The following is a 23,825-nucleotide window of genomic DNA, read 5'->3' as shown; positions in this document are numbered from 1 at the left end:
TTGCAGCGGTGCAGCAGGCAGGCAGGAACGTCTGACGCTGGACAGACCACCACGTCTTTCACCTTCCTCTCGCTTGTCACAAGAAGACCCGCAGATGTGCCTGAGCAGACGACCTGCATCACTTCAACATCACTGACAGACCAACCCCAGGAACCAGGACACTCATGTTTTTTTTGACAGCGCTACAGGTGTTTTGAGTCTGAAGTCACGATGCTGCCTGTTGTTTGTTTTGTGTTCATCCTGGCCGGATCGGGGCAGTCTCAGAGTCAAAGTCGGACCTCCAGGCAGGAAAGCTCAGCCAACCCGTGGCGGCAGGTGATCCAGTGGGAGAACAACGGTCGCAGGTTCAGCCTGCTCAACAGTGGGTCCGAATATGTTCCTGCTGGGACCGGCACACAGGACCAAGATCACCGAATAGTGGTTGCTGACAACCGCCCACAGTCATCTCGTAGATCTCAAGGTGGCAACGTCCGCAGACAGGCGCCTTCACGGGGATCCTCTGGGACTATCCGTGGACAGGCCAGGCACCCTTTTGGTTTTGGCCAAGTGCCTGATAATTGGAGGCAAACGTCGGGATCCACAGGTGGGATTCCTTTCCAGGGATCCTCTGGCACCCGGGTCAGACAATCCACAAGCTCCTCATCTTCCTACCCTTCATCACCTTATAGCATTCCGTCTTACCCTCAATATCCCGTTCCTCAACAACCTGTTTACCAACCTGCGCCATTTGAACCCAGTTATGTGGAGGGACCGTACAGTAACTACGAACCGCCCTTTCAGCCAGTTCCCGGCGGGGGTTACGTTGGCGGATCATATGCCGGTGTTCAGGGGTATGGGTACGGTGTAGGCCCTGTTCCGCCTGGCTCGCAACCTGAATTCACAGATGACGGTTACCATTTCTACCAGTCTTACAGCTATGGCTCCAATCCTGCGGCGCCCCCACAGGCCGCCCAGGCCGTCCAGCCCCCGTTCTCAGACGGCCTGGACCGCAGATACACCCACAGTCTATACAACGAGGACCCCGCCCTCAGTCCACAAGGTCTCCCTGAAAGCAGAGCGGACCAGCCAGGACAGGCCGGCCAAGTACCGGTACGGAGTCCTCAGTATGAGCAGTTCCCACCATTTGCAAGACCGCAGCCTCCCTTCATGCAGCCTGTCCTGCCTGGCAGAAACTCTCCAAACGCCGCCATTGAGCAAACTAATGTTGGGAGCATATACCAACAAGAGCAAAGAGGTAAAATAACCTTTTTTTTTGCGCTTGGAGTAGTTGGCAAAAATGACAAATATACACATTTTGTTCTGGAAGTTGTCTCTCCAGAGAGGGTTTGAAGAAGACTCTTAAGTTCTTTAAATATTCCAGAGTCAGACAGGGTAATACTTCACTTGCAGCCACTGAGGGGATTTTTGGCTTTCTCATCGCAATTCCTTATAGGAATTTGAATGATGCAAAAGTTGAGCACTCGCTCTCGCCGCCCTTTTAAATATGCAATCATCATATTCCAGCATGTTTATCAGATGTCTTAAGCAATCTTCGTAAGAGTCAGCCGCAATTTATTTTTTTTTTATGGCGGAAATGGGGTGCCAATTCATCTTGTGGAGCTTTTTCTTTTGAAAGCCAAGCACACAAGAAGCACTGTTTGCATGTGAGGGGGAGTTCTGTGTTCTTCACGTGCAGTTTGGTAACGGTGATGGTGACCTCATTGCGTCTGGTGAGAGGTTGGGCTCCCTCCCTCGTTTGGGGACAAGACAGAGTAAACAAGGTTCGAGAGGGGTGGGTTGGGACGAGAGTGGGCAGTTTAAACAAGTCACCACTCCCCAGAAGAAAGTGTGATATGGAAAGTCCCTGCAAGAGTCTTCAGAGGTAAAAGGCGCCTAAAGTGTAGAACAAGCAGTACTTAAGATAAACGAGTTATTCTACCGACCCCTTGAGTATAGGAAAGTATGACGTGAGAATTCCAATGTGCCTAACGCAGAGGGCCGTTACATTACATTACAGTTTTTTTTCCCTCTGGTCTAGCTTCATCCTCGCAAAAGCTTCATTCATTCATTCAGCACCCAACAAGCTCACATTGCAAAATGACATGCGTACTCGTACTGATGTCTTGGCGAGCTCAGTCATCACTCTGGCCCAGTTGTGTTAGCTTATGGGAGCAATGGAAGAGTTATGATTGTAATTGCTCCTTTGCATAAAACTTAGAAGCTGTTATAGTGCTGGGACGGTCATGAACTGAAGGTTTTTGTGGTGCTGGAGGCATAAAAGGTGGACCCAAGTGCAGGGAAGCAAGACCGGGGAACAGGATTATGATGCACGATAGCAATGTAAACAATTGTCATTTTCTCACCTATTATTGCAAATCAGTGTTCATAAAGTAGGCTCAAATTAAATTTCAAACATTTCATTACCCGAATCAGAATTACCAATGTTGGCAAAGTTGTGTTTGTGTGTTTAAAAATATATACACACTTTGCAATACACTGTGATTCAGGCTTACTCCGCCTTCCTCAAATATTCATAAATAAAGCCGCTGGCCATCATGACAAAGAAAAATGCGACAATAATTGGCACTGATTAATTCATTAAGGCCGCTGCTTAGCATTCTGAGTTATTTGGCTCATTAGTTATAGCATGATAGTACAGAAGAGGACTACTAATGATCCATTACAACAGACTTTAGAAGGGTGATGAAGTCTAAGTAAGGTCCAGTGCACAACGAGCATTGCAGCTGAAACCGATCGAAATGTCGTGCGCCCTGCCGCCCGTTTCCGTGAGTGGCCCATCTTTGCCCACTAGTTTTCCAAATCCAGTGAAAAAAATTTCACAGATGAGGGCAGAGTTAACGACAGCCACTGCTCGATGAGGAGTTTGCATCGTGTCTGGTTGTCAGATTTGAAGACAAATGCCAAAATGCTGACATGCTAACATTTGCTATGCGACCTGCCCCATCGGTAAACCTTATTTTATTTCCTATCGTTTACAAGGCGACACGATGTGCCGTGAAAGCTGCGCTAAAACGATGAGTCACTTGCTTGTCTTTAATTTGACCTCAATAAATGTGAAATACTCTGATGTGTCGTTTCTCCGCGGCTCATCGTCTTTAGCTTAAAAGTATCTTAAAGGCAGGCCTGCGTGTCCTTTTTACAACTTCTTTGCGATATAAAATGCCTGGCAAGGTCTCCAAAGCGTGCCCCACTTAGAGCGTAATATGTGGCATTGTCACATGCTGTTGAGAGCCGATCAGCTTTGGTCCTTCCAAACACTTCATCCCTATAAAAGAGACCCAATTTCTCATTTCAAAAGATTAGCCGGGGCCAAGAACAAAGTCTTTTCTTGGGTGGAAGAGAGGGAGCGAGAGCGAAAAAGCAAAACTGTGGTGGTCTCACACGGTTCTTACACTGTTTACATGGTATGCCCCAGGAAGTGTGCCCTGTCCTACTACATTGGCCTCACATGGCGAGTGAGCGGTGAGAAGGGATGTTTGCCTAAGAAGCGAGCGAGCCAGAGCCCTTATTTAAACTCACCTGCATCCTAAACACTCAGCAAACACAACATGTCAAAACGTCTTATGTCATTCCTACAAACACACCACAAACATTTGTCAAGTGTGTCAAGATACCGTCTGGTTTTATAAACTGTTACAAATAGAAGGTAAGACATCAGATTGCACTGAGTTAAATAATCCATAAGGCTGGTGTAAAGTAAGATCGCTACATGAATTCAAAGGGAGATCAGAAGGATTTTACATCTTGCTCTGGGCTGTCATGACGTCGCATCACAAATGAGAAGGAATAAAATGCATTTGGCATGCTAGCATATCGATACCTAGTTTTCCCTTGATGTCATCTACTGCCAATTTGAATGTGGACACATTCTTTTGTTTGAATATTTTACTTCTTGCCATGTGGTGAAGTACAGTTTCCAAGGAGATTTGAAAAAAAAACAGGCTAACATGCTAACAGTTGGTAGCATACAGCAAGATAACAACCTCAGTACAAACAAATGCAAAGGCAGATCCATTAAGATTTGACACCATGCTCAGAGTTGGTGCATGGGTTGCTATCTTGCTATATGGTAGCACACCACCTGTTATGTATGTAGCATTTGGGATTTCAAGTTTTGCCCTTTCTCCAATACATGGCACCTCGTGGTTACAACTCACAATTTAAACTCGTCCAATGGCAAAACCCAGGACCATGAAGTACTACTTCTAGTACATGGTTAGTTACCTTTATCTTCCTATAAATAATTTCCAAACAACTCCAATTCTTGCACTACAATATAGGAGTTCAAAATCAACATTTATCAATATGAAAACTTGAAATAAATCACATCGTACTCACTAGAGACGGCGATGCAGTCTTCATTTCATTGCTCCTGTCTGTCTGTGAAAGCAAAAAAAAATCTGGGTTGAAACAAGCCACCCAGCAGCAGTGTTGGTTGACCTAGCCTCATAAAGTGCAATTTTTCTTGAAGAGTGCGCCTTGAAGATGAATTTTTAATCACACTTGACATCATCCTCCTCTGTAAATCTATCTTTGATGTGCATTTTAAGATCAACTGATCAGAGGCTAAACCAATTAGAGGACAGAAAAACTCACTTGTCACTCAGAACCTTAGTGAAGGCGTGTGGTGGTAAATCTAAAATCTAACTGGTTAAAGAAGAAACAGCCGTGTGTGTGTTCAACACCAGCATTTGAGATTCTGAAGGCAAAATAACGTTTGCACGGCAACAGATTGAAGCAGAAATCAGATTGGATGTAAAAAAAAATGACAGAAAAGTGCTGGAAATAAATGATTAGCATGTCATGTGACTTGTAAATGCACGTCTGTGCTTTTAATAGTGTTTGGGATCGTAGAGGCCTTAAAGGCCCTGACGGCACACCACTGACCCATTACATATCGGTGACGCAGTGAAACTGAAAAAATAAAATCAATAAACACCTTGCATCTGTGTCCGAGCTCTGGATGCTGCAGTATTACGCTCCACAGTCTCCACTTTGCTGCAGCACTCCGTTTTCTTGCTGCCCTCAGTCTATGTTCTAATAAAACGTGTCTCCTTATACAAGTAAATACAGGAGACGGTTATTCTCCTCTGTAGTTTCGGATAGACATACAAATCAAACTTTGCCATTGTAACATTTACACAGACGTGTCAGTGGCCCACTTTAAAACAAAACAAAACAAAACCAAAATAAATTAAAAAAAACACGACAGCAGCACTGTGAGATTACTGCTGTTTTTCTGTTCATTCTTCTCCCGCACCCTTTGAGTAAAGAATGACAAACTCACGCTGAATGGCAATAAGCCCGCCCGTAAACCAGCTTACATATTTCCAAGTCGAGCTTCATATCCCCACCCCGAAGGTAGAACTCAGCAACCTACACATACTTCATTAAAGGTGAACCTCGAGTGGCAAATTCAAAATAAAACCCAACGTCAGGGAAGATCACATCACATTAGCTGAGGCAGCATAACACCATCTACATAAGACATCGGCCTGATATTCATAATAAGTTACATTTAGTTAGAGGGTTATTGTGTGTTATGTTCTCTTCTGGGATGATTTTGCACGCACGTACACACACAAAATGCGACCCTTTGGCTCAGCTACCCCAAACTCACCCCTGGTCTGGAAAGGCCTATGGAGCATCTCATTAGAAAAGCGTGATAATCATCTGGAATGTACGGTAATTAGCAGCCAAAGGCTCTCCGCACTGCGACCCAGTCTTGAACCGCCGACCCGGTCGCTGTTGCCGCCTCGTGTCTTCCATCAGCGCTTTCATAAATGCAACGGAATTAAAAATTGATGACAAATATACGATGGGGCCGGAAAGGGCTGGATTGCAGAAAGATTGGAAAAGATGATCCCTGTCTGGTACACAGTGATTTCTTTAATGGAATCTCGAAGTTGAAATCCAATCTATTATTCGATGGTTCACTTGCAATTTGAGCGGATTTCAAAACAATTTTCCCAACAAAACGAATGGAATTTGAATGAATCTGTTCAAGGTTCCAACGGTCACTCGTATAAAACGTGTATTCATGCCAAAGGCAATTTTCGGAGTAACTTTTTAACATTCTTCGCTATCACACAATGCGCAAGGTAACCACTTCAATGTGGAAGGATTAGAACCTCCAAAGTTGGACACCATCCGATATGTTTGGGTTTCAAAACATTTTCCCATTGAGGTCAATTATTCATTTGGGATTATTTGTTCCAGTTTCATTTCGTTAGATGGATTTTTATGCTTCTTCAATTATCGTACAGCACCATGCTATGTGATAAATGTTGCCCATTCCATATCCATTGCAGCCTGGTCACGGCGGATTCTGGAACCCTCTAGCTGTGGTCATTTCTCATGAGCATGTGAAGGCCTTGGAGACTCTTTTGTGATTGAAGGCTCTACAAATAAGGTTGACTTGCCTTGTAAATGCTTTGGAACAAACAAACTGCCCAGTGCAATACAATACAATTATATAGCGCATTTCATAACAGCTGGAGCTGCAATAGCACTTTCCATATGGTATAATAGAAATTAGCAGGAAATTAGAACACAAATGAAAACGCATAGAGTAGATACCAGAAGTACAGCAGAACGGCGACAGTCTCATGTTGAGTCGAAAGCTAAAGAATATGTCTTCAAATGAGTTTTAAAACTGGACAGGGAGGGGGCTTGCCTAACATTCAATGGAAGCTCATTCCATGCGGGGGCTCATTGCAGTCATTTACAACGATGTTTTTCTAATCCTTGATTGAGTTTTGTGCTTCCTAAATTCTTTGATCTTTTCTTCCTTCCTTAGGGTTGCCGGACCTAGTTCCAGACGCCAACTATGTTCAGGCTTCTACATACATTCAGAGAGCTCGCATGTACTCACTGCGCTGCGCCGCCGAGGAGAAATGCCTCTCAAGGTAAAATTGATTTACCCCGTGTTGATATTGCACGGAAAATGGAGAACGTTCTTTTTTTCTTGTTGCGCCACTGTCTTCAATTACATTCCAGATCTCATTTGTAACAATCCATCGTGCCTTGTTGTGTATGTAAATTCCCTCCTCCTTCATCTGCTCTATAGGTGCTTATTGGCGAGCTTTCAAGGCAACAGGAAGAAATAGTGAATTTTAAAATGGGATTTTTGGCAAATTTATTTATTCGTTAGATACTGGAAGATATGCAGGTTGAAATAATTTTCTGGCATTAGTCCTACAAAGACTAATGCCCACAGACTGTACAGCCCTCGTGTGCTGACATTTATTTTTAATACACAGATGACCTTTAAGAAGACAGCAAAGCCAAAACAATGGATTAGGAATGATAATAATCTTAATTGGCCTACTTTCCACTGAACATTTGTACAGTGTAAAATCAAAACCACATCTTAATGGCATATTGTTTGGTCAACACAAAATTAGGTGGACGTGTGTATCATAACAGGAGGCATGAAAATATCTTAGAGGGGAAGTACACCAGAAAACAATATTTGGCATAATATGATCGTCTAAACAGCTCTCAAAGGGAGCGGCCATTTTGTTACTTACTGTCGACTGAAAATGGCATCACAGTTACTCAGGGCTCAGCTAACAACCAATCACGGTTCACCTGTTCCCTGAAGCTGAGCCATGATTGGTTGCTCTCTGAGCCACTACCAACTGTGATGTCATTTTCGGTCAACAGAAAGTGGCAAAATGGCCGCCTCCCGAGATGGATAAAAACGGATGGATTTTACTGCTTAACTCATATTAAAAAAAATAAAAATAAACGCAATATTTTGCAAAATGTCATGTTTCGACTAGTGCGGCTGCATTGAGCATATTATATTCAAAAGAATAAATAAATAAAATTGGGGGTTGACTTCCCTTTTAAGGATCCATGGACAAAACTGAAAAGGAAGACTCCAATTTTCATTTGTTAGCACACGTAATGAGATGCCACCTTGAGTGATCCCCAATTGGAACCAGCTATCCAAGTCTACGAGAGAATGTGACGCTTTTAAACATTCAAAACCGCGGTCGTCTTACTTGGCTTCGGGCCTCTGTGTTAAGTCACTGGCATGCGTGCACCGCAGAGCCTCTGCCTTTGGCCTGACTCTCCTCTGAGGACACCACTGAGATGACGACAGAAAGTGAACACAAGCCATCCCTCAAAGCCTTTTCATATCCTGTCTGAATTTGCGGCAATCACCGCCAGATGGGCAGTCGTAATTTGCTGTACACTCCCAATGAAACAAGCGCTGCAAGATGAACGCCTCGGATCTTGCGCGATTGATGTGGCGCCTCGTCTTATTTCGCACCAAAGTGAATCCTGTAACAAGAGTGTATATCATCTCCGAGGCTTGCCTCTCAACACGCGATGAGATGCATGTAATCTGCTCGATGAATTATTTACCATCCCGGTGAAGTCTTGCGATGAGAAACAAACGAACCTTTTTTTTTTTTTTTATTCATTTTCGCTTTATCTGTTCATCCTCCAGCTCTGCGTATGCGCCGGAGACCAACGACTACGACGTCAGAGTGCTGCTGCGCTTCCCGCAGAGGGTGAAGAACAAGGGCACTGCTGACTTCATGCCCAACAGGCCACATCATACTTGGGAGTGGCACAGTTGCCATCAGTAAGCACTTGTTTGCAAATTCTATGCTTGTCCTACGTTCATCTGGTAGTTTCCGTTCCATGAAATCGTCTAACATCACATTCCGCAAAAAGTTTGGTGATTTAGCTACAACTCGGTATCAAATATAAACTTTATCATAAAGTCACGCAAATCTGGTGCAAAGGCTATCTGAGGCAATCCCTAAAAGATTCACATTTTAATTACTGCTGTGTTTCTGTATAAAACACTTTTCAAAGGCTAATGAAAACATCACCTGAAGCATTATTACGGTTGCCATAATGAAGAATCAACGATCAATTCAATGCCCGACACTAAATAGAAAGCACATATTGGATAGACCTGAGGAGGCTACGTGAAGGTTTAGTTGATAGAAAAACAATCCCTGCAAGTTTGATGCAATTACTCCAAAAAGAACACAAAATAAGGGAGCATTAATCGTGTTTTGTTTGCAGTTAATCCTCCATAAAAACTTATCTGTTTCCTACCCCTTAAATAATTGTTGCTCATAATTGTGAGAAATCATTAACATGATCAGTGTCTTCGCTTAGATGTAATTTGGTATTAATAATAATATATAAATAAAATAGCAAATATGTCATATCAGAAGTATGTATTAAACTGTTAGCCTTTCAGATTAATCAGTAGCCGTATCATAGATCTCATTTTCAATAAGTGTTATTTCTTGGACAAGATGACAAAATCCCTAACATTTTGATCGGCAAAGAACCATTATTTTTTAAAACATGTTTATTTATATGAAATTGCACAATTTTACTGACTGTTCTGTATTAAATTGAAATATATAATAAAAGTGGAATCTGGCGGAGTGGCTACATAACCCTAAGTAGAGTTCTTGTTTTAATGGAGGAACAATTCTGGAAAGTTGGATGCAATCACTCCGAAACTTGCAGAAACTAACGAAGAAGAGTTTTAAAACTACTGAAAGTGACTCATTAAGTTGTAATGATATTAGTAATTTTTCACAGAGGATAAATAATATATGCATATTATTACATTTTCTGTCTACATATGTTGCAGCACTTTTGTCTTTTTTTACATCTGCAAAGCATTTTTTTTCAGATCAGAATTGTTGCATTATAATTTTCAAAGGTATTGGTATAAAGGTGTCCCATCCCCTCCCCCCCAAAAAAAAATGCTTTTTTATTTTTTTATTTGTCAAAATGGTGCGTTTGATGAATTTAGGCTACAAACGTCCGAGTACATTTAAATGTACTCACAAATACGTCCAAACGTATTTGCCAGTCAAAATAGTATACCTCACATTGGTAGCTCGTCATTCCATATTAAACAGCTTGAAGCCTCTTTTATAAGAAAATGTTCACTACCTGCCAAACTGCTCCTTGTTGTGAGTTCAGTGGAGTTCACTGCCATCATACTGCGCTCATATCAACGGCTCATATCTCCAAGTACTCTCAAGTCGGGTCATTGGTATTTCAAGCCATCACTGTGTAAGAGTCACATAACCTACGGGGGGAAAAAAAAGTATAAAAATGCCTTGGCGTTAACATGGTGTCCATATATCTTTGACCCTGGTTGCCTCCACCAACTTAGAGTTGAGTCATTATCAAAATAATTCTTATTTTGACAGGACTCCCATCTAGGTGAGTCGCTTACAAATCCCATGTGAGAACACAAAGGCAGATTCCTGTACGCCACGAACAAAGTAGTATAAAGACATATTACTGGCGTCCTCAGCTCCCTCCGTGGAAATGTTTGACTTGGCTCAGCGAGGCCCCCAGTGAAACAAATTGAATGTCACTCAGGAATTCCGTGTGAATTCGCTTGGGAGGCAGAGTGTTTTTATGACGGTATATTCCACGTCGACGGTCTTGCCAAGACTCTGGCTGACCGTCTTCACGGGAGAGGAAAATGCAAGCAGCCATTAAGAGATTGGCAGTGTTGTTTTTTTTTTTTTTTTGTTGTTTTTCATATGTCAGTCGGCATTGACACATGAAGGCTGCGGCTCCCAAGAGGGAGCAAGCCAAAGCAATCATTCCACTGACTGAGTTGACAAATCAATCTTTTTTTTTTTTTTGCAAAAAAAAAAAAAAGACATTTATTTATTTACTTGTTTTTTGCTGTCAATCCGTGACACCCGATCACATAGCTGCTCGAGTGCCACGGCGGGAATATGGGTTACTAGGGCACACTGTTTGCTTATGAAAGGAATCTCTTTCACAATCTCTAACTACAAACTCTGCTGGCCTACATTTCTATTCAATAAGCTCTCCAGATGAGAACTTTATTCGCACACAGCTTTCTCAACATGGTATTACTGAGAAAATGCTGTTTCTTTTTCTTTTTTTTTAAATGAGCATATATGCTCCCGTTAGAAAATAGGTGTTGGTGGAGGGCTGTCTTCTTTTCAGATTTTGTGTTAAAATTAACATTTCATGACTGCACAGAGCAGTATGGAGAAAAGTGTTTCTGGAGTTGCCATGGTGACCTTAGATGTACTAACATTTTGTGGTTTACATCTGTAGAACTCCTAACCACCCACCGGTTCAAGCAGAGTTAGAATGGGGGAATAAAAATATGAAAATTAGTTTTTATTCCCCGGAAACCTGTGTGGATTTATTTGATTTTTTGTAGCAGAACAAATTAATCACAATCAGGAAACTACGCCAGCGCCCCAATCAATAATCTGTGAACATTTGAGGTAGTTATTCCAAAAATGGTTATACAACCTGCTCGATTTCACATCATTGATTTAGAGGTGTCCAAATAATTGAACGAATGAATTATCAAATTAATCAACAACAATCTTAATAATCAAGTATTCGTGTGGCGCCATTGTTGAACTTAAAATTGTCCAAATTCTCTGATTTCAGTCTATGTAGTCCTTCATGAAAGCAGACTGATTATCTTTGTGTTGAACCAAAATAAGACTTTTACAATTATCTGCTTTTACTTTGGAGGACAATGATCAATCCGTCAGAAACTGAATCGGTTTCAAAAAGATTGGTGAGTACATCAATCCCTCTCTGTGAAATTTGGTAATTGTTGTTTTCCAACAACACCAAATAATCAAAAAATAATTGGTTAACAAACAGTAACCGTGAAAAACAAATATAATACGCTTTAATGTGAAATACATTTGTATCCGATTAATCAATGGAATAACCAATTGAATAATGTATAAATAGATTATATAAATAATATAATAATCTGTATTGGAACACTATTTTAAGTGAGCGACAGTACTGGAACAGATAAAAGTAAATCAAACTTAAATATTTCAGTGCAAATCGGAACTGGACTGGACTATGTAGCCCTTGACCGAATGATGTCACTGAACATGTGAATTTTTGTGAATGCCTGCATGCTTTCGCTGCGGCCTCTTTCAATTATTTGTTTTGGGGGTTTGACTCCCTGCGGTCTCCCCTTTAGCTAGTAAAAATATTGCATGCTCTGTCGTGTTGAAGTCTGGAGATTGACTTTGCTAGGCTCAAAGCATCCACCTCTTGGCCCTGTTGAACATTTGGCTGCTAATCCCGTCTTTTAATTGGCCGACAAAATGTTTCTGTAGACGTCTGAGTTGATTTTTGCTGCTGCCTGGATGTGTTACATCATCAGTGAAGATTAGTGAGCGAATTCCCAGAAGGAGCCAAGCAAGCCACTGAGTTTCAAAGATTAGCCTGTATGTTGGGCATCATGAGCACAACGTTTTTGCCTTTTTCCATTCTTTTGGTTTATCTTTGTCTCATCTCTTCAAGGGGACTTTGGAAGCTTGTCTTTGTACTTTTTGGCAAATTCCAGCCTGGCCTTCTCCTTGCTCACGAGTTTGCATCCTGAGGTGAAGCATTGGTGCTTTTTTTTGCCTTCTGGAAATTGTTGCTGCTCATAATTTTTGTTTTCCATTTAAAGCAATTTTTTTATGGTAGGGGGAGCCCAGGAGCAAAACCGACATTCCCCTGCAGTGTTGTTTGAATATCTTTCTTCCACCCGAGCATCTTGTGTCCTGCGGCTGTGTGACATTTAGAGGTCATGGCCGCTGTTACGCACCGAATGTCTTTATATCCTGGTTATGCTGCGTGGAGTGTCAGGTCACTGGTTAGAAAAAAATAGTCAACGCAACCTCCGAGCTGTGACTCGCCGCTGGAAAATAGCCTCATGACTAACAATGAGGGCTTGGAATGCTTTGTATTTTATGATTATAAGCTATCTGCTCCGTGTCCTTCCGTCGCTTTTTCCAGATAGTATATGTTGTCGGGAAGTGGCTCTTAGAATTATAGTTGGACCCACTTGAGGCAAAGCACTACTGTGTTCCAATCCCATGTTTTTCCAAGCTTCACACATGCACACACATATACTAAAAATTGTATGTAGCATCTGACATACAATAAATGACTGTTTGTTGCTTGTTTAATGACACCCTTACACAGGCAGAATGATTACAGAAATGAAGAAAACAATCAAACACATGCTGCATTTGAATTTCATGCAACGCACTGGTAACAAGAGACGTACCATATGAGGAGGTAATTGGTCACCACTGGAAAGACTGAGCGGGGAAACGGTCACCCCCGTCGACGCCGCCTTGCTTTCCAAGTCGTCCTTTGGGTCTGTTAACAACCGTTCCCGTAAAAATGTTGTTGCAACATGCAATATAATGATAACAAAGCAATGTTTGCGCAATTTCTGTGACTTTAAGAGTCGCTTAGCTCATCGTAATTACAGCATCTGGAAATAAACTTCCATTTTATTATGCATCATGCTTATTGAAACACAGAGTATATCCCGACATGTCCTTTGTGTCGTAACTCACTCACACAAATGTCACTTGGCAATGCGCAAAGTACATTTAAACATGATAAAGGCCTCAGAAGTATCATTATATGAAAGTTTCATTCGGATTATTAGGAAAAATTAATTACCTTTAACGCATCACAGTGAAGTCGTAAGTAGGGCGTCAGCCTCACAATTCAGAGCTTCTGGCTTCAAGTTTGCATGCCCCCCGCTGAGCTTTTGGGGGGTTACTTCGCATATATGCTGGCTTCCTTCCATATCACAAATACATGCCATACGTGTTAAGGTCATTGAAAACTCTAAATTGTCCATAGTTGGGAACATGAGAATGAATATGTTCATATGGTTAACTTGGAGACCGGTCCAGGGTGTTACCCTGCCTTTTGCCCCAAAGTCAGAGACTAATACATGCTGAGTGGGATTTAAAGCATCCAATTTTTGTTCCGTGGTAATCACATGCTCTCCTGATCTGCCAAAGCTGCGCAAATACGTGCATAATGCAAAGCTTGTGTCACTTCATACACGCTTATTTTCATTTGCAGAGTACGTAACGTGTTGATTTGTCATTAATTAACCTCATTTGGCTGTGAAAGATCCCGTTAATGGGTGCACGTCACGGCACGGCGTGACACACAAACACAAACGCAGGGCTTCACAATATTTACATAAACATCACAGAGTTTTACTGGAACAAGCGGACCTTAAGCTCACATGAATATGTGTTTGCCTCCTTCCTTAGTGACCGCTCATTTTCTCCTTTGTCCCGCCACAGGCACTATCACAGCATGGATGAGTTCAGCCACTACGACCTGTTGGAGGTCAGCTCAGGTCGCAAAGTGGCCGAAGGACACAAGGCCAGTTTCTGTCTGGAGGACACCACTTGCGACTTCGGACACCTGAAGCGTTATGCGTGTACCTCGCACACACAGGTAAAGCAGTAGTTCAGCAAATAATTGACGGCGCCCTTAAAAGGGGTTTGTAATTGTCTAAAGATGTCACAAGACGGCGGAAAAGCACCCAAAACAAGGACTGGTGTTTCATGCTCACTAATCCGCAAGCACGGTGGCACGTAAAGGGCACCTACTGTACACATCGGAGCATTGCCAAACATGAAACGTTACCGGTTTTAAGTTGATACGAATTATTTTTAGTATTAATATCCAACTTTTACAACAACTAATGATGCTAGAAGAATGGGAAAAGTCATAATAAGGTGGGCTTGGTATCGATTCAAATTTCCATAATTGATTTGATTCGATACGCAAGCTTGTTGCTGCTGACTTCACGGCTTTCGCCATTTTGTTTTAATACGTTACTTTCGTGTAGTGACACATCTCGCGTGAGTAGTGTAAATTTATGCGGAAAAATATGTTAAGAAAATTATTGAGATATCGTAATAGGAATTGATATTGGGCTATAAAAATGGAAATTGATTAAAACCGATATATTGATTTTATTTTTTTCCTGATTTTTTGTTTCTTATTCTTCCAATATTGAAATTTGTATTCTTCAAACTCATGATTCTATGGGAATCAAATTGTAATTTAGCAAGAAAAAAAACACGATAAGATATTGTGAGAACATCATATGTCTGACTTTATGTATCTGTTTGCTCAGGGTCTGAGCCCGGGCTGCTATGATACTTACAACGCTGATATTGACTGTCAATGGATCGACATCACCGACATCCAGCCAGGAAACTACATACTAAAAGTAAGAACCGAGTGGAACTCTGACGTTGGTATTTTTTTTTTTAACTCAAATCTCATTTCTCTTTTTGTTTTTAGCTCACGGTCAACCCCAAATTCCTGGTGTTGGAATCGGATTTTACTAACAATGTGGTCAGGTGTAACATCCACTACACGGGACGCTTTGTTACGACAACCAAATGCCAGCTCGCACAGTAAGTCCAAATTTTTTCTCAATGACTACATTTACATGCAGTAAATAACCCTTTCAAACCCCGAATAGAAACAATATTCAGGTTTTTAAAGCCAAGTGACCCTAAATAGCCAGATTTGCTGGTCTATATATACTTTTGGGTCGGTCTTATCATGGTCGACATGAACATTTTGACGCCATGTTGCGAAATGAAAAAAAATGTATTTTTATTTTTTTTCAACTGCTCAATTTGCTCGAGATGTAAAATTTCACCAGGGTGAACACACCTGCAGTAGTATTTGTGATTTGTGATGTTTGGCCTCAGAATAACGATGACAAAGAGGCAAGCACATATAAGCAGCAATTTCAAGAGGATTTAATAATGGATTATTGTGCCCAAACTGAAATTTCCCAAGATTGGTCAGGTGTACCTAATGTTTTGTCCTGTGAGCTTGGGCTGTAAATTAGGTTTCACATCATGTCAACTTTCCACTGAAGCACAGTAAAGAAATGGCACTTTTTTTTTTTTTTTATTATGGTCGCTCAATGAAGAGCATCAAAGTGTATCAAATTACTTACGACTTATTAGTGGACTTAATGGCTTACCCAGCTAAACTATTTGATGATTTAACAAATTATGTTCTCATTCTTCAATTAAGATTAATGGCCTCTGAAACTTTTCACATTCTTTTCCCGCCTGGAAGAAAAGATGCAGGGGTGATGAACTTTTCTCAAGCTCGATTAGCAGTCCAGAAGTTGCTCAAAGTGCCAAACTTAGAAAATGCTCACAAAAGCATTCCCCGTCTTTGATGAAAGAAAAGTGGACGTAATGGTTCGTAATTGTACAGAAATTAGTCAAAATTGCAGAAGCAGATGTGTGGAGCGTGACCTCCATTGAATATATATATATATATATATATATATATATATATATATATATATATATATATATATTCACCTGAAAATGACATCACAGTTGCTCAAGGCTCGGGTAATACCTAATCATTGCTCTGCTTCAGAAACCATGAGATGATGATGTCAACTTTATGGAACGAACTGGCAAGTGGTTGTTCCATAATGTTGTCGCCTTCTATTATGTCATTCCATGTTTGGTCTGTTGTTCTCAATTTGTCCCCCCAAAATATTTCCATTTTTGAAATGAATACATGTCCTCCACACTGACATGATATACCGCTTACGTTGCAGGTCTTGATCAGGCACTGGAAGACCCACCGAACGACCACACTCGAGTGATCCTGACTGCTCTGTCATTGGAATGTGAATGAGACTCGTCGGCTCGCTGTAGTTGTTTGTTTGTCTTTATTGTTTGTTTGTTTTTTGTGTGCGTTTTTTTTCTTTTTGGCGCTGTCTCGGATATTTGCTCGACCCCTCATGGCGGAAGAAGTGGGATCCGCTTTTGGCACTGATTCATTTGGTTGGTGAGAGTTTTTTTCAGACGGGCTGGGCACCTGACCTGGACAACAAACGGCCCCCCGGAGTATTTGAACGGCAAAATCATTCAAATTCTTAAAACAAATAAAACCTCGAAGGGCAAACAAAAGCCAGCAAACACTCACAATATATAATCATTGCAGGCTGTATCAGATTTTTACCCACACTACATTTAGTATGGCCCTTGGAGAACTGAATTGGCCCGGAATGATAATTAAAAAAAAAAACCCCACCTCCCCTGTTTTAAGTGACCATTTGTGTTTGCTATTATGTTATTAAACTATAAATCAACTTCCACATCCCAGGAGACGCCTGATATTAATATCATCCTGGCATTTTAGTTACAGACTCTGTGGAAACGTGGCAGTGATTTTAATAGGTGAGTGCCATCAGGTCACACTTCCTGCAGTTTCTGTTTAAATTATGAATAAAAAATAAATAGCACCAGGGCTGGAAAATGAGGATGATATAAAACAGTGGGTCTCTAAAAATGTACATTGGTTTTGAAATTGTATAGCATTTGGGGGTTGGGTTTGTGTGGTACTCATTTTGTCTAATGTTGTGGTGACAATACTTTCCTTTTCAACTAAACCAATTTGTCCTTTCCTACTCGGGGTAGCTCCCCAAGCAGACGTCGCCCCTCAATTTGAAACGTTTTCCCCATCAGGAAAACTGGGTGGTAACTGTGATTATGTGATAATTATTAAGTTATGGAGGGAATCGTCAGCATTTAACATTCCAGTAAATTCTGACGTGATCACTCCACAATGTTGTGTCTGGGACCAAGTGCACACAAATAAAGTCCTCCACACTAAAAGACACCTTCCTATATGTGCGGTTGGGTTAACAAACTCTCCCGGCCACAAACTCTGTCCACATCAAAGAATAAATTTTAACTCTATTTGCTAACCAAAACAGCAGCGTCTATCAAGGCACATTCCGTATTCATGCACAGGTTCAGTCCTATTTGCACAACTTGCATTCCTAACATTTTTTTGATCCATTATTGACCAATAGATTTCAAACTATGTCCACTTCTATGCCTTTCTGTGACTCTTCCAGTCTCTCTGTTTCTCCGCAACCTGACAAGTTGTGCAAAAAGTACAGCAGTGTACGGTTTCTTTCTGGGCCTGGCATGCACATTCCAGTGTTTTAAAAAGAAGGTGCTCTATTGAAAACAAAGCTCATGATTATTGTATGAAAGCCAGACGTTTACACTGTCTTCTTCAGCTACCAACACTGGTCAGGTGGCACATATGGTCATCAATGCCTTATTTTTTATTTTTTTGAAGAATGTAAAAGCAAATATTCCACCGATGCATGACTGACTTAAATGATGGTTTTGATATAGTTGTAACTATTGCCTTTTTTTCAATCTGGGGTTATTAGGATTTGTGTGCGATCAAGGGGTGAAATAAAATGCTACAAACTGAGCATTGTGTTATTCCAGTGGGTGATGTGGGAAAGAAGTTTTAGGGTACTGCTGCAAATTTTGCTTTCATAAACTTAAATTGTCTGATTTTTCCAATTTCATCGATCCGTCCATGTGAGTTGTTGCCTTCAAGGAACGTTCGAAAACAGCTCGCTTCATGAAACTAAGCGATTGTTTTGAAGGAACTCAAATCAATCAATCAACCTATATGTTTATTTGTCTGGGTACTCATTTTTTCTGTATTTCTCCTTCAATACGAAACATTAATAAAACAAAAAAGACCAGAAAAATATCAACGAATATAGTGATGGTCATGATGTTTCATTTATTTTGTCTGCATACGCCTATTTGGTATTATACTACCCCAAAAGTAATCAAGTTACATTACTTTGGCAATATGATACTTGGATTAACTACAATGTTTTGGTAATGGAGTAATCCAAAAGTAATTGCATTAATAGAACAATAAATTATGTTACTAACTACGTTTTTAAAACAAGTAACTATATTGGAAAAATATTTAACACTCCCAACCCTGATCACTGGACAAGCATTTTCTTGGAATGCATACCACACTGGATTGGCAGAAGTATCCCATAAAAAGGACACATTGAACAAAAAATAAATAAAATTATATATATATATATATATATAAGAAAACTTTTGCTTTGAAAACGTCCTAAAAATTCCGACCAAAATTGTAATGTTCAAGTATAAAGCCGTAATAAAATGAAGGGAGGAAAAAAGCAATATAAGGATATATATTTAAGGATTATAATTTTACACCCCCCCCCCCAAAACAACTATTTAATTTGCTATTAAAGCATAAAAAGTTGCTATTTCATCCTTTGTGACAGAGCTCGACCCCTAAAATCAAGCTGATTTCAGCAAGTCGAGAAATGTGCGTCATGTGTACTTTAATATTGTGATATTTTGAAGAAAGCACATTATTAAATTGGGGGATATATATATAAAAAACAGCAACATGCACAAATGTGGCAAAAGGAAGGTTGAGCGGGGACGGCATGTGCTTCAACAAAGTGCAAAAGAAAATTTGCCCAAGGCGCTCGCAGGGCCAAAACCCAGTAGACACCCACTGCGTTACAAAGATACGCCATATACATAATGCACACTGCCAGAGATGCCAGTGCCAGCGTGGTTTCTGGGAAAACTGGAGCAGCGGGAGACTTGAAGTACAAATCAGCGCTGCAATCTGCACGCGGGAGCAAAAAGAAGCTGCAACGGACCAGAGGATTATGCAGAGAGCCTTTTGATATTTGTCTGCTTGAACTAGCGGTTAAAGCCTGTATTTAGAACGGGGTGACACGATGACATTTAGAGTGCGCAAGTTACAATTATCAAAGGCAACAATGTCGAAAAAACAACTTACATTGTTCAAATTTGGTTTTCAATGCATAAATATACAGTTTATATTATGCACATCAACAGTCAATAATATTCTGTTTCTATATCTCTGCCTTGGTGCCAACTGTACAAATATTACAAGAGCATAATCGAACCATCTTTATTCATTAGTTGGCTACATGGTCTTGTTTTTCTTCTCAGATTAGATGGAAATTCATTTTAACTCCTCCTCAATGCCGTTTGTATTTTTCTTGAATTTGTTGTATTATTAATGGAAGTGTGTATGTTTGAATATTATTGCTGCTGTGACAATTTATCTACATATGGTAATCTTGTAATGTCCTAATAGGCCCACTTTCAAGCAGACTTTTTAGCATCAAAGCCTAGTGTAAATGTTTTAAAACAAGAAAAAGGCACTTCATGCTGTGCAGTGTTTACATATGTATACATATATATATATATACATATATATATATATATACATATACATATATATATACATACATATATATATATATATATATACATATATATATATATCAGTGCTGTCAAGTGATTCATTTTTTTAACAAATTAATCACAAAAAATTCTCAGATTAATCGTGATTAATCACATTTTTCAACTACAATTTTGTGCGAAGCATGTAACAGATATTTACTTGAATAATATCTTGAAATTGATACAAAATCACCAAATATGAAGTATATTTAATTCAAAGATTGTTCTAATAGCTTTCTTTGATTCTTGAATACGATCTAAATGGAGCCATCTTTACAGGCATTTTTCTCCGAGACATTTATCAAAACCGACCACAAGTGCCACACTCCAGCAGTGTTGCTTTGCAAGGCCCAATGGTAACTTGAACACGGTATTTCAGAGACTTGCTAAAAATGTACAGCTAATATTTCCAAAGTATGCAAATTATTATTGAAGTAAATCAAACTGCGTTAATTGAGTTAAAATATTTAACTGAGTTGAAAATTTTGGGATTAATCACCTGAGTTAATGCTTTAATTTTGACAGCCCTAATATATATCTATTAAGAGCTCGTTCAAACCAAACTAAGATGGGTTGAGTGTGTCACAATAAGACATCCAAGTCTATGTTCACACGGACCTGCATGTACTATACCACACTGACGGAGCTAGGTTTTTTTTCTCTTGGTTGGGGCATGGTTGGGCCAAGGGTATCCCAGTGGGCAGCAAAACAAAAAAAATATTTTATAAAACACCAAAACTCTTAAAGAAAATGCTGATAAACATTCAGCATATATTCCCTGCAGGAGACGGGGCAAAATGCGGAAACAAAAATTCCCCGAAAAAAAATCGGAAAATACCCATACATCCATTATCTGTACCGCTTCTCCTCACAATGGTCGCGGGAGTGCTGGGGCCTATCCCAGCTATCTTTGGGTGGTAGGCGGGGCGCACCCTGAACTGGTTGCCAGCCATTCGCAGATCGTAAAATACCCAATCAATTGTCCGGCATGGCACCTGGGGTGGTCCATGCATATTTCAGATTTCGAATGGCTCATTAAATATTTTTCGCTTCGACAGAAACCTATCTGAGCCCCCCACCAAAAAAATACATCATTTATGGTCACCTGACGTCATTTCAGCAGCTTGCGAGTAAATTTAACAGAGTTCGATGCCCTCAATATATGTAAGACTAGCGACGCTTAAATTAGCACGCTTCCATAGTCCAAATCCTCGTCTTTGAGCCGAAGTCCACCTCGAGACTCAAGGGCTACTTTTTGCACGTAGAAACTGTGTGGCTCGGCACCAAGACCGCAGGTAATTCATCTCCTGGCCGCACGGGTCCCGTCTTTGCGAACTAATTTTGAGAATAAAGATGCAAAGGAGTGATTCTCCCATTCTTGTGGGAATAAACTCATCCTTGCATGGTGGAAGTAGGAGCTACTGGCTGTGTCCGCCTTGGGCCAGTCAGTCGGTGGGCCTCATAACAAAGACAACTTAATTCCCTCATTTTTCCTCCTTCACCAGTTTTATGGAGTATGTCTTCAAGTTGCCATAAATTCTATGAATTAAACACTTCATCTTCAAGGCAACTAATGTGCATTTTGGCTACTGTATTTTATCTTTTATTAAATGATTTGATTTTTATGATATATAGGGCGCCAGTATTAAAATTGAATTGAATTGCATTTTCAATTGTCTTAACTCCAGTGTTTTTCAACTTTTACTGAGACAAGGCACACATTTTACATGAGAAGACTCTCATGGCACAAAAAGTATACAAAGTGGTCCCTCAATTTAGGAGTTTAATTGGTTCCAAACTGATACGGATCACATAACCCCAACCATGTCCTCTCTTCACTGACTCCCAGTCCATTTTCAAGTTCATTTTAAGATACTTCTGTTCATCTTCAAATCTTTAAATGGCCTCACCCCAGCGTACCTCTCCGAATTCCTCCACCCCTACACACCTGCCCGCTGCCTCAGGTCTGCGGACCAAATGCTGCTGGAGGTGCCGAGAACTAAGCAGAGCCACAGAGGGGGATCGTGCCTTTTCTGTTGCCGCTCCTTCACTCTGGAATGACCTTCCATTAAGTGTTAGGCAAGCCCCCTTTCTGTGCACTTTTAAAAATCATTTGGAGATTTGTATTCTTTGGCTTTCGACCCAACATGAGATTGTCGCTATTCTGCTGTACTTCTGGTATCAACTGTATATGTGTTTATGTGTTTTCATTTGTGTTCTAATTTACTGCTAATTATTATAACACGATATTGAAAGTGCTTTTTTACAGCTCCAGCTGTTGTGAAATGCGCCAAATAAATAAAGTTGTATTGTATTGTAATGTATAAGTCTGATGCCTGCAATTCACGATTGTTTGCAAATGAGCTAAATGGTAAACAGGTGTTCATTTCGCTTTTTTTTTATCTACACGGTACTCAAAGCTCCCTAATAATGTCTCCTCCATGAACGACTGCAACACAGTGCAAAGACCAACTGGGGGTTCTTTGTCTTGCTCAAGGACACTTTGACATGGTCAAAAGGGCTGAGGATCAAACCCACAACCTCCAGGTTGGGAGACAATCACTCTACCACCTGAGCCATGACGTTGGTCTCGGCTGAGAGGCAAAGTGTCTTCCAAGACAACCAGAACAGTCCAGTTGCCATTGATTCAATTTCATCAGAATAAAATGACCTGGATGAATGAGAGTAGTCACAAGCAAAAAGAAAAAAAAAAAAGCTCTCAGTACCAGTTTCATAGTATTCATCGTATTCACAGAATTCGGTTGACTCATCAACAATAAGAGGATGTGTTGAAAAGGACTAGAGGTATTCTTTTTATCATGTAGATATTTGATGACTATTCCGGACGAGGATCGCACTTGTAAAATAGCACAGCCCCAGTGGGCCCTCGCATACCTCCAAGGGTGGATGCCCCCAGCTGGGGAATCCTCGCTTGAAGGATATTTACGATGGGACGGTTCAAAAGGGATTGTCCCGTCTCAGCAGAGATGATTGGAGGATATTCTTTGAGGGCAAAAACCGTATACGCAACCTACATGTTCCAAGGGGAGGGTTGATGATGAAGTGAACCACGGGGACTACTGTCCTCCCCACCCCTCCGGCTCCGACAGCAGCATATTTCACCAGAGTCATTCCATGTCAGAGGGGGACGACTCTCATCGTCAGATTAGTGATTACACATGCTGGCGGCAATACCCCTTCCCTTTCAGTCGATGACTAACATGGCCCGGTTCCAGACATCTGGGCGAACCCTCCTTAAGCGTCTGCCGCATGCTGAGATCCCCCTCCACACCCAACACTCCTCTGTAAAGATACTCTGGCACGGACTTTTGCAAGATTTGTCAAATTTTATGATGTTCATGAGACACGTTTAAGAGCGTACTTGACGACTCTTGTTGATTTTCTTGGAGACTCCTACTTTTTAACTGCCAAATCACTCATGTTTTGCGGGTATGTGGTGTTTGAAGAAATATATGAATAAAACGTGGCGCTATTCTTTCGGATAACAACTAACCCTTTTTGGAGAAAAAAAACATCTTTGAAGAAGGGACAGTAGTTGGATTGTAGTCCAAGTCCAAAGCCAGTCATGTTAAATGTCACTTGAATTGCGCTTTTCTACCTTCGGTACTCAAAGCGCTTCACACTATTACCTCATCTTCCGACTGATGACATACCATCAGGAGCAAATGGGGGTTCAGTATCTCGATCAAACCCACAACCTCGAGGTTGGGAAATTACCACTCTACCACTGAGCCACGCCTCAGGCTATTCTGAACATGTTTTTCCTTTTCTTGCTGCATTGCTATCAGAGAGCACTATTTTCTG

The 23,825-nt window shown here is 40.8% G+C and overlaps 1 protein-coding gene across 2 annotated transcripts; it reads left to right on the top strand.

Annotated features, from left to right (window-relative positions):
- Positions 1-18,437, top strand: loxl1 (lysyl oxidase-like 1). Of its 2 annotated transcripts, XM_088297096.1 has the most exons (7): positions 1-1,234; positions 6,800-6,908; positions 8,465-8,602; positions 14,145-14,301; positions 14,990-15,085; positions 15,160-15,275; positions 16,460-18,437. In XM_088297096.1, the coding sequence occupies exons 1-7, from the start codon at positions 211-213 to the stop codon at positions 16,464-16,466; spliced, it is 1,647 nt and encodes a 548-aa protein (XP_088153222.1). In that variant the 5' UTR covers positions 1-210; the 3' UTR covers positions 16,467-18,437. The 2 variants fall into 2 exon arrangements, with proteins under 2 accessions (XP_088153222.1, XP_088153223.1); XM_088297097.1 differs by lacking the exon at positions 16,460-18,437 and having other exon boundaries at positions 15,160-15,279.
- The last annotated feature ends 5,388 nt before the right edge of the window (positions 18,438-23,825 follow it).

This window comes from Idiotropiscis lumnitzeri, chromosome 5, assembly GCF_059441095.1.
Source record: "Idiotropiscis lumnitzeri isolate Australia: NSW breed Sydney's pygmy pipehorse chromosome 5, RoL_Ilum_1.0, whole genome shotgun sequence".
Taxonomy (NCBI): domain Eukaryota; kingdom Metazoa; phylum Chordata; class Actinopteri; order Syngnathiformes; family Syngnathidae; genus Idiotropiscis; species Idiotropiscis lumnitzeri.
This window is presented reverse-complemented; position numbering and strand designations above follow the sequence as displayed.

Excerpts from the sequence above, each read along its gene's own strand:
- loxl1 (XM_088297096.1), top strand. The coding sequence starts at position 211 with ATGCTGCCTGTTGTTTGTTTTGTGTTCATCCTGGCCGGATCGGGGCAG. Across the intron at positions 1,235-6,799 it reads ATACCAACAAGAGCAAAGAG|GGTTGCCGGACCTAGTTCCA; the intron begins GTAAAATAACCT and ends TTCCTTCCTTAG. Across the intron at positions 14,302-14,989 it reads CGTGTACCTCGCACACACAG|GGTCTGAGCCCGGGCTGCTA; the intron begins GTAAAGCAGTAG and ends CTGTTTGCTCAG.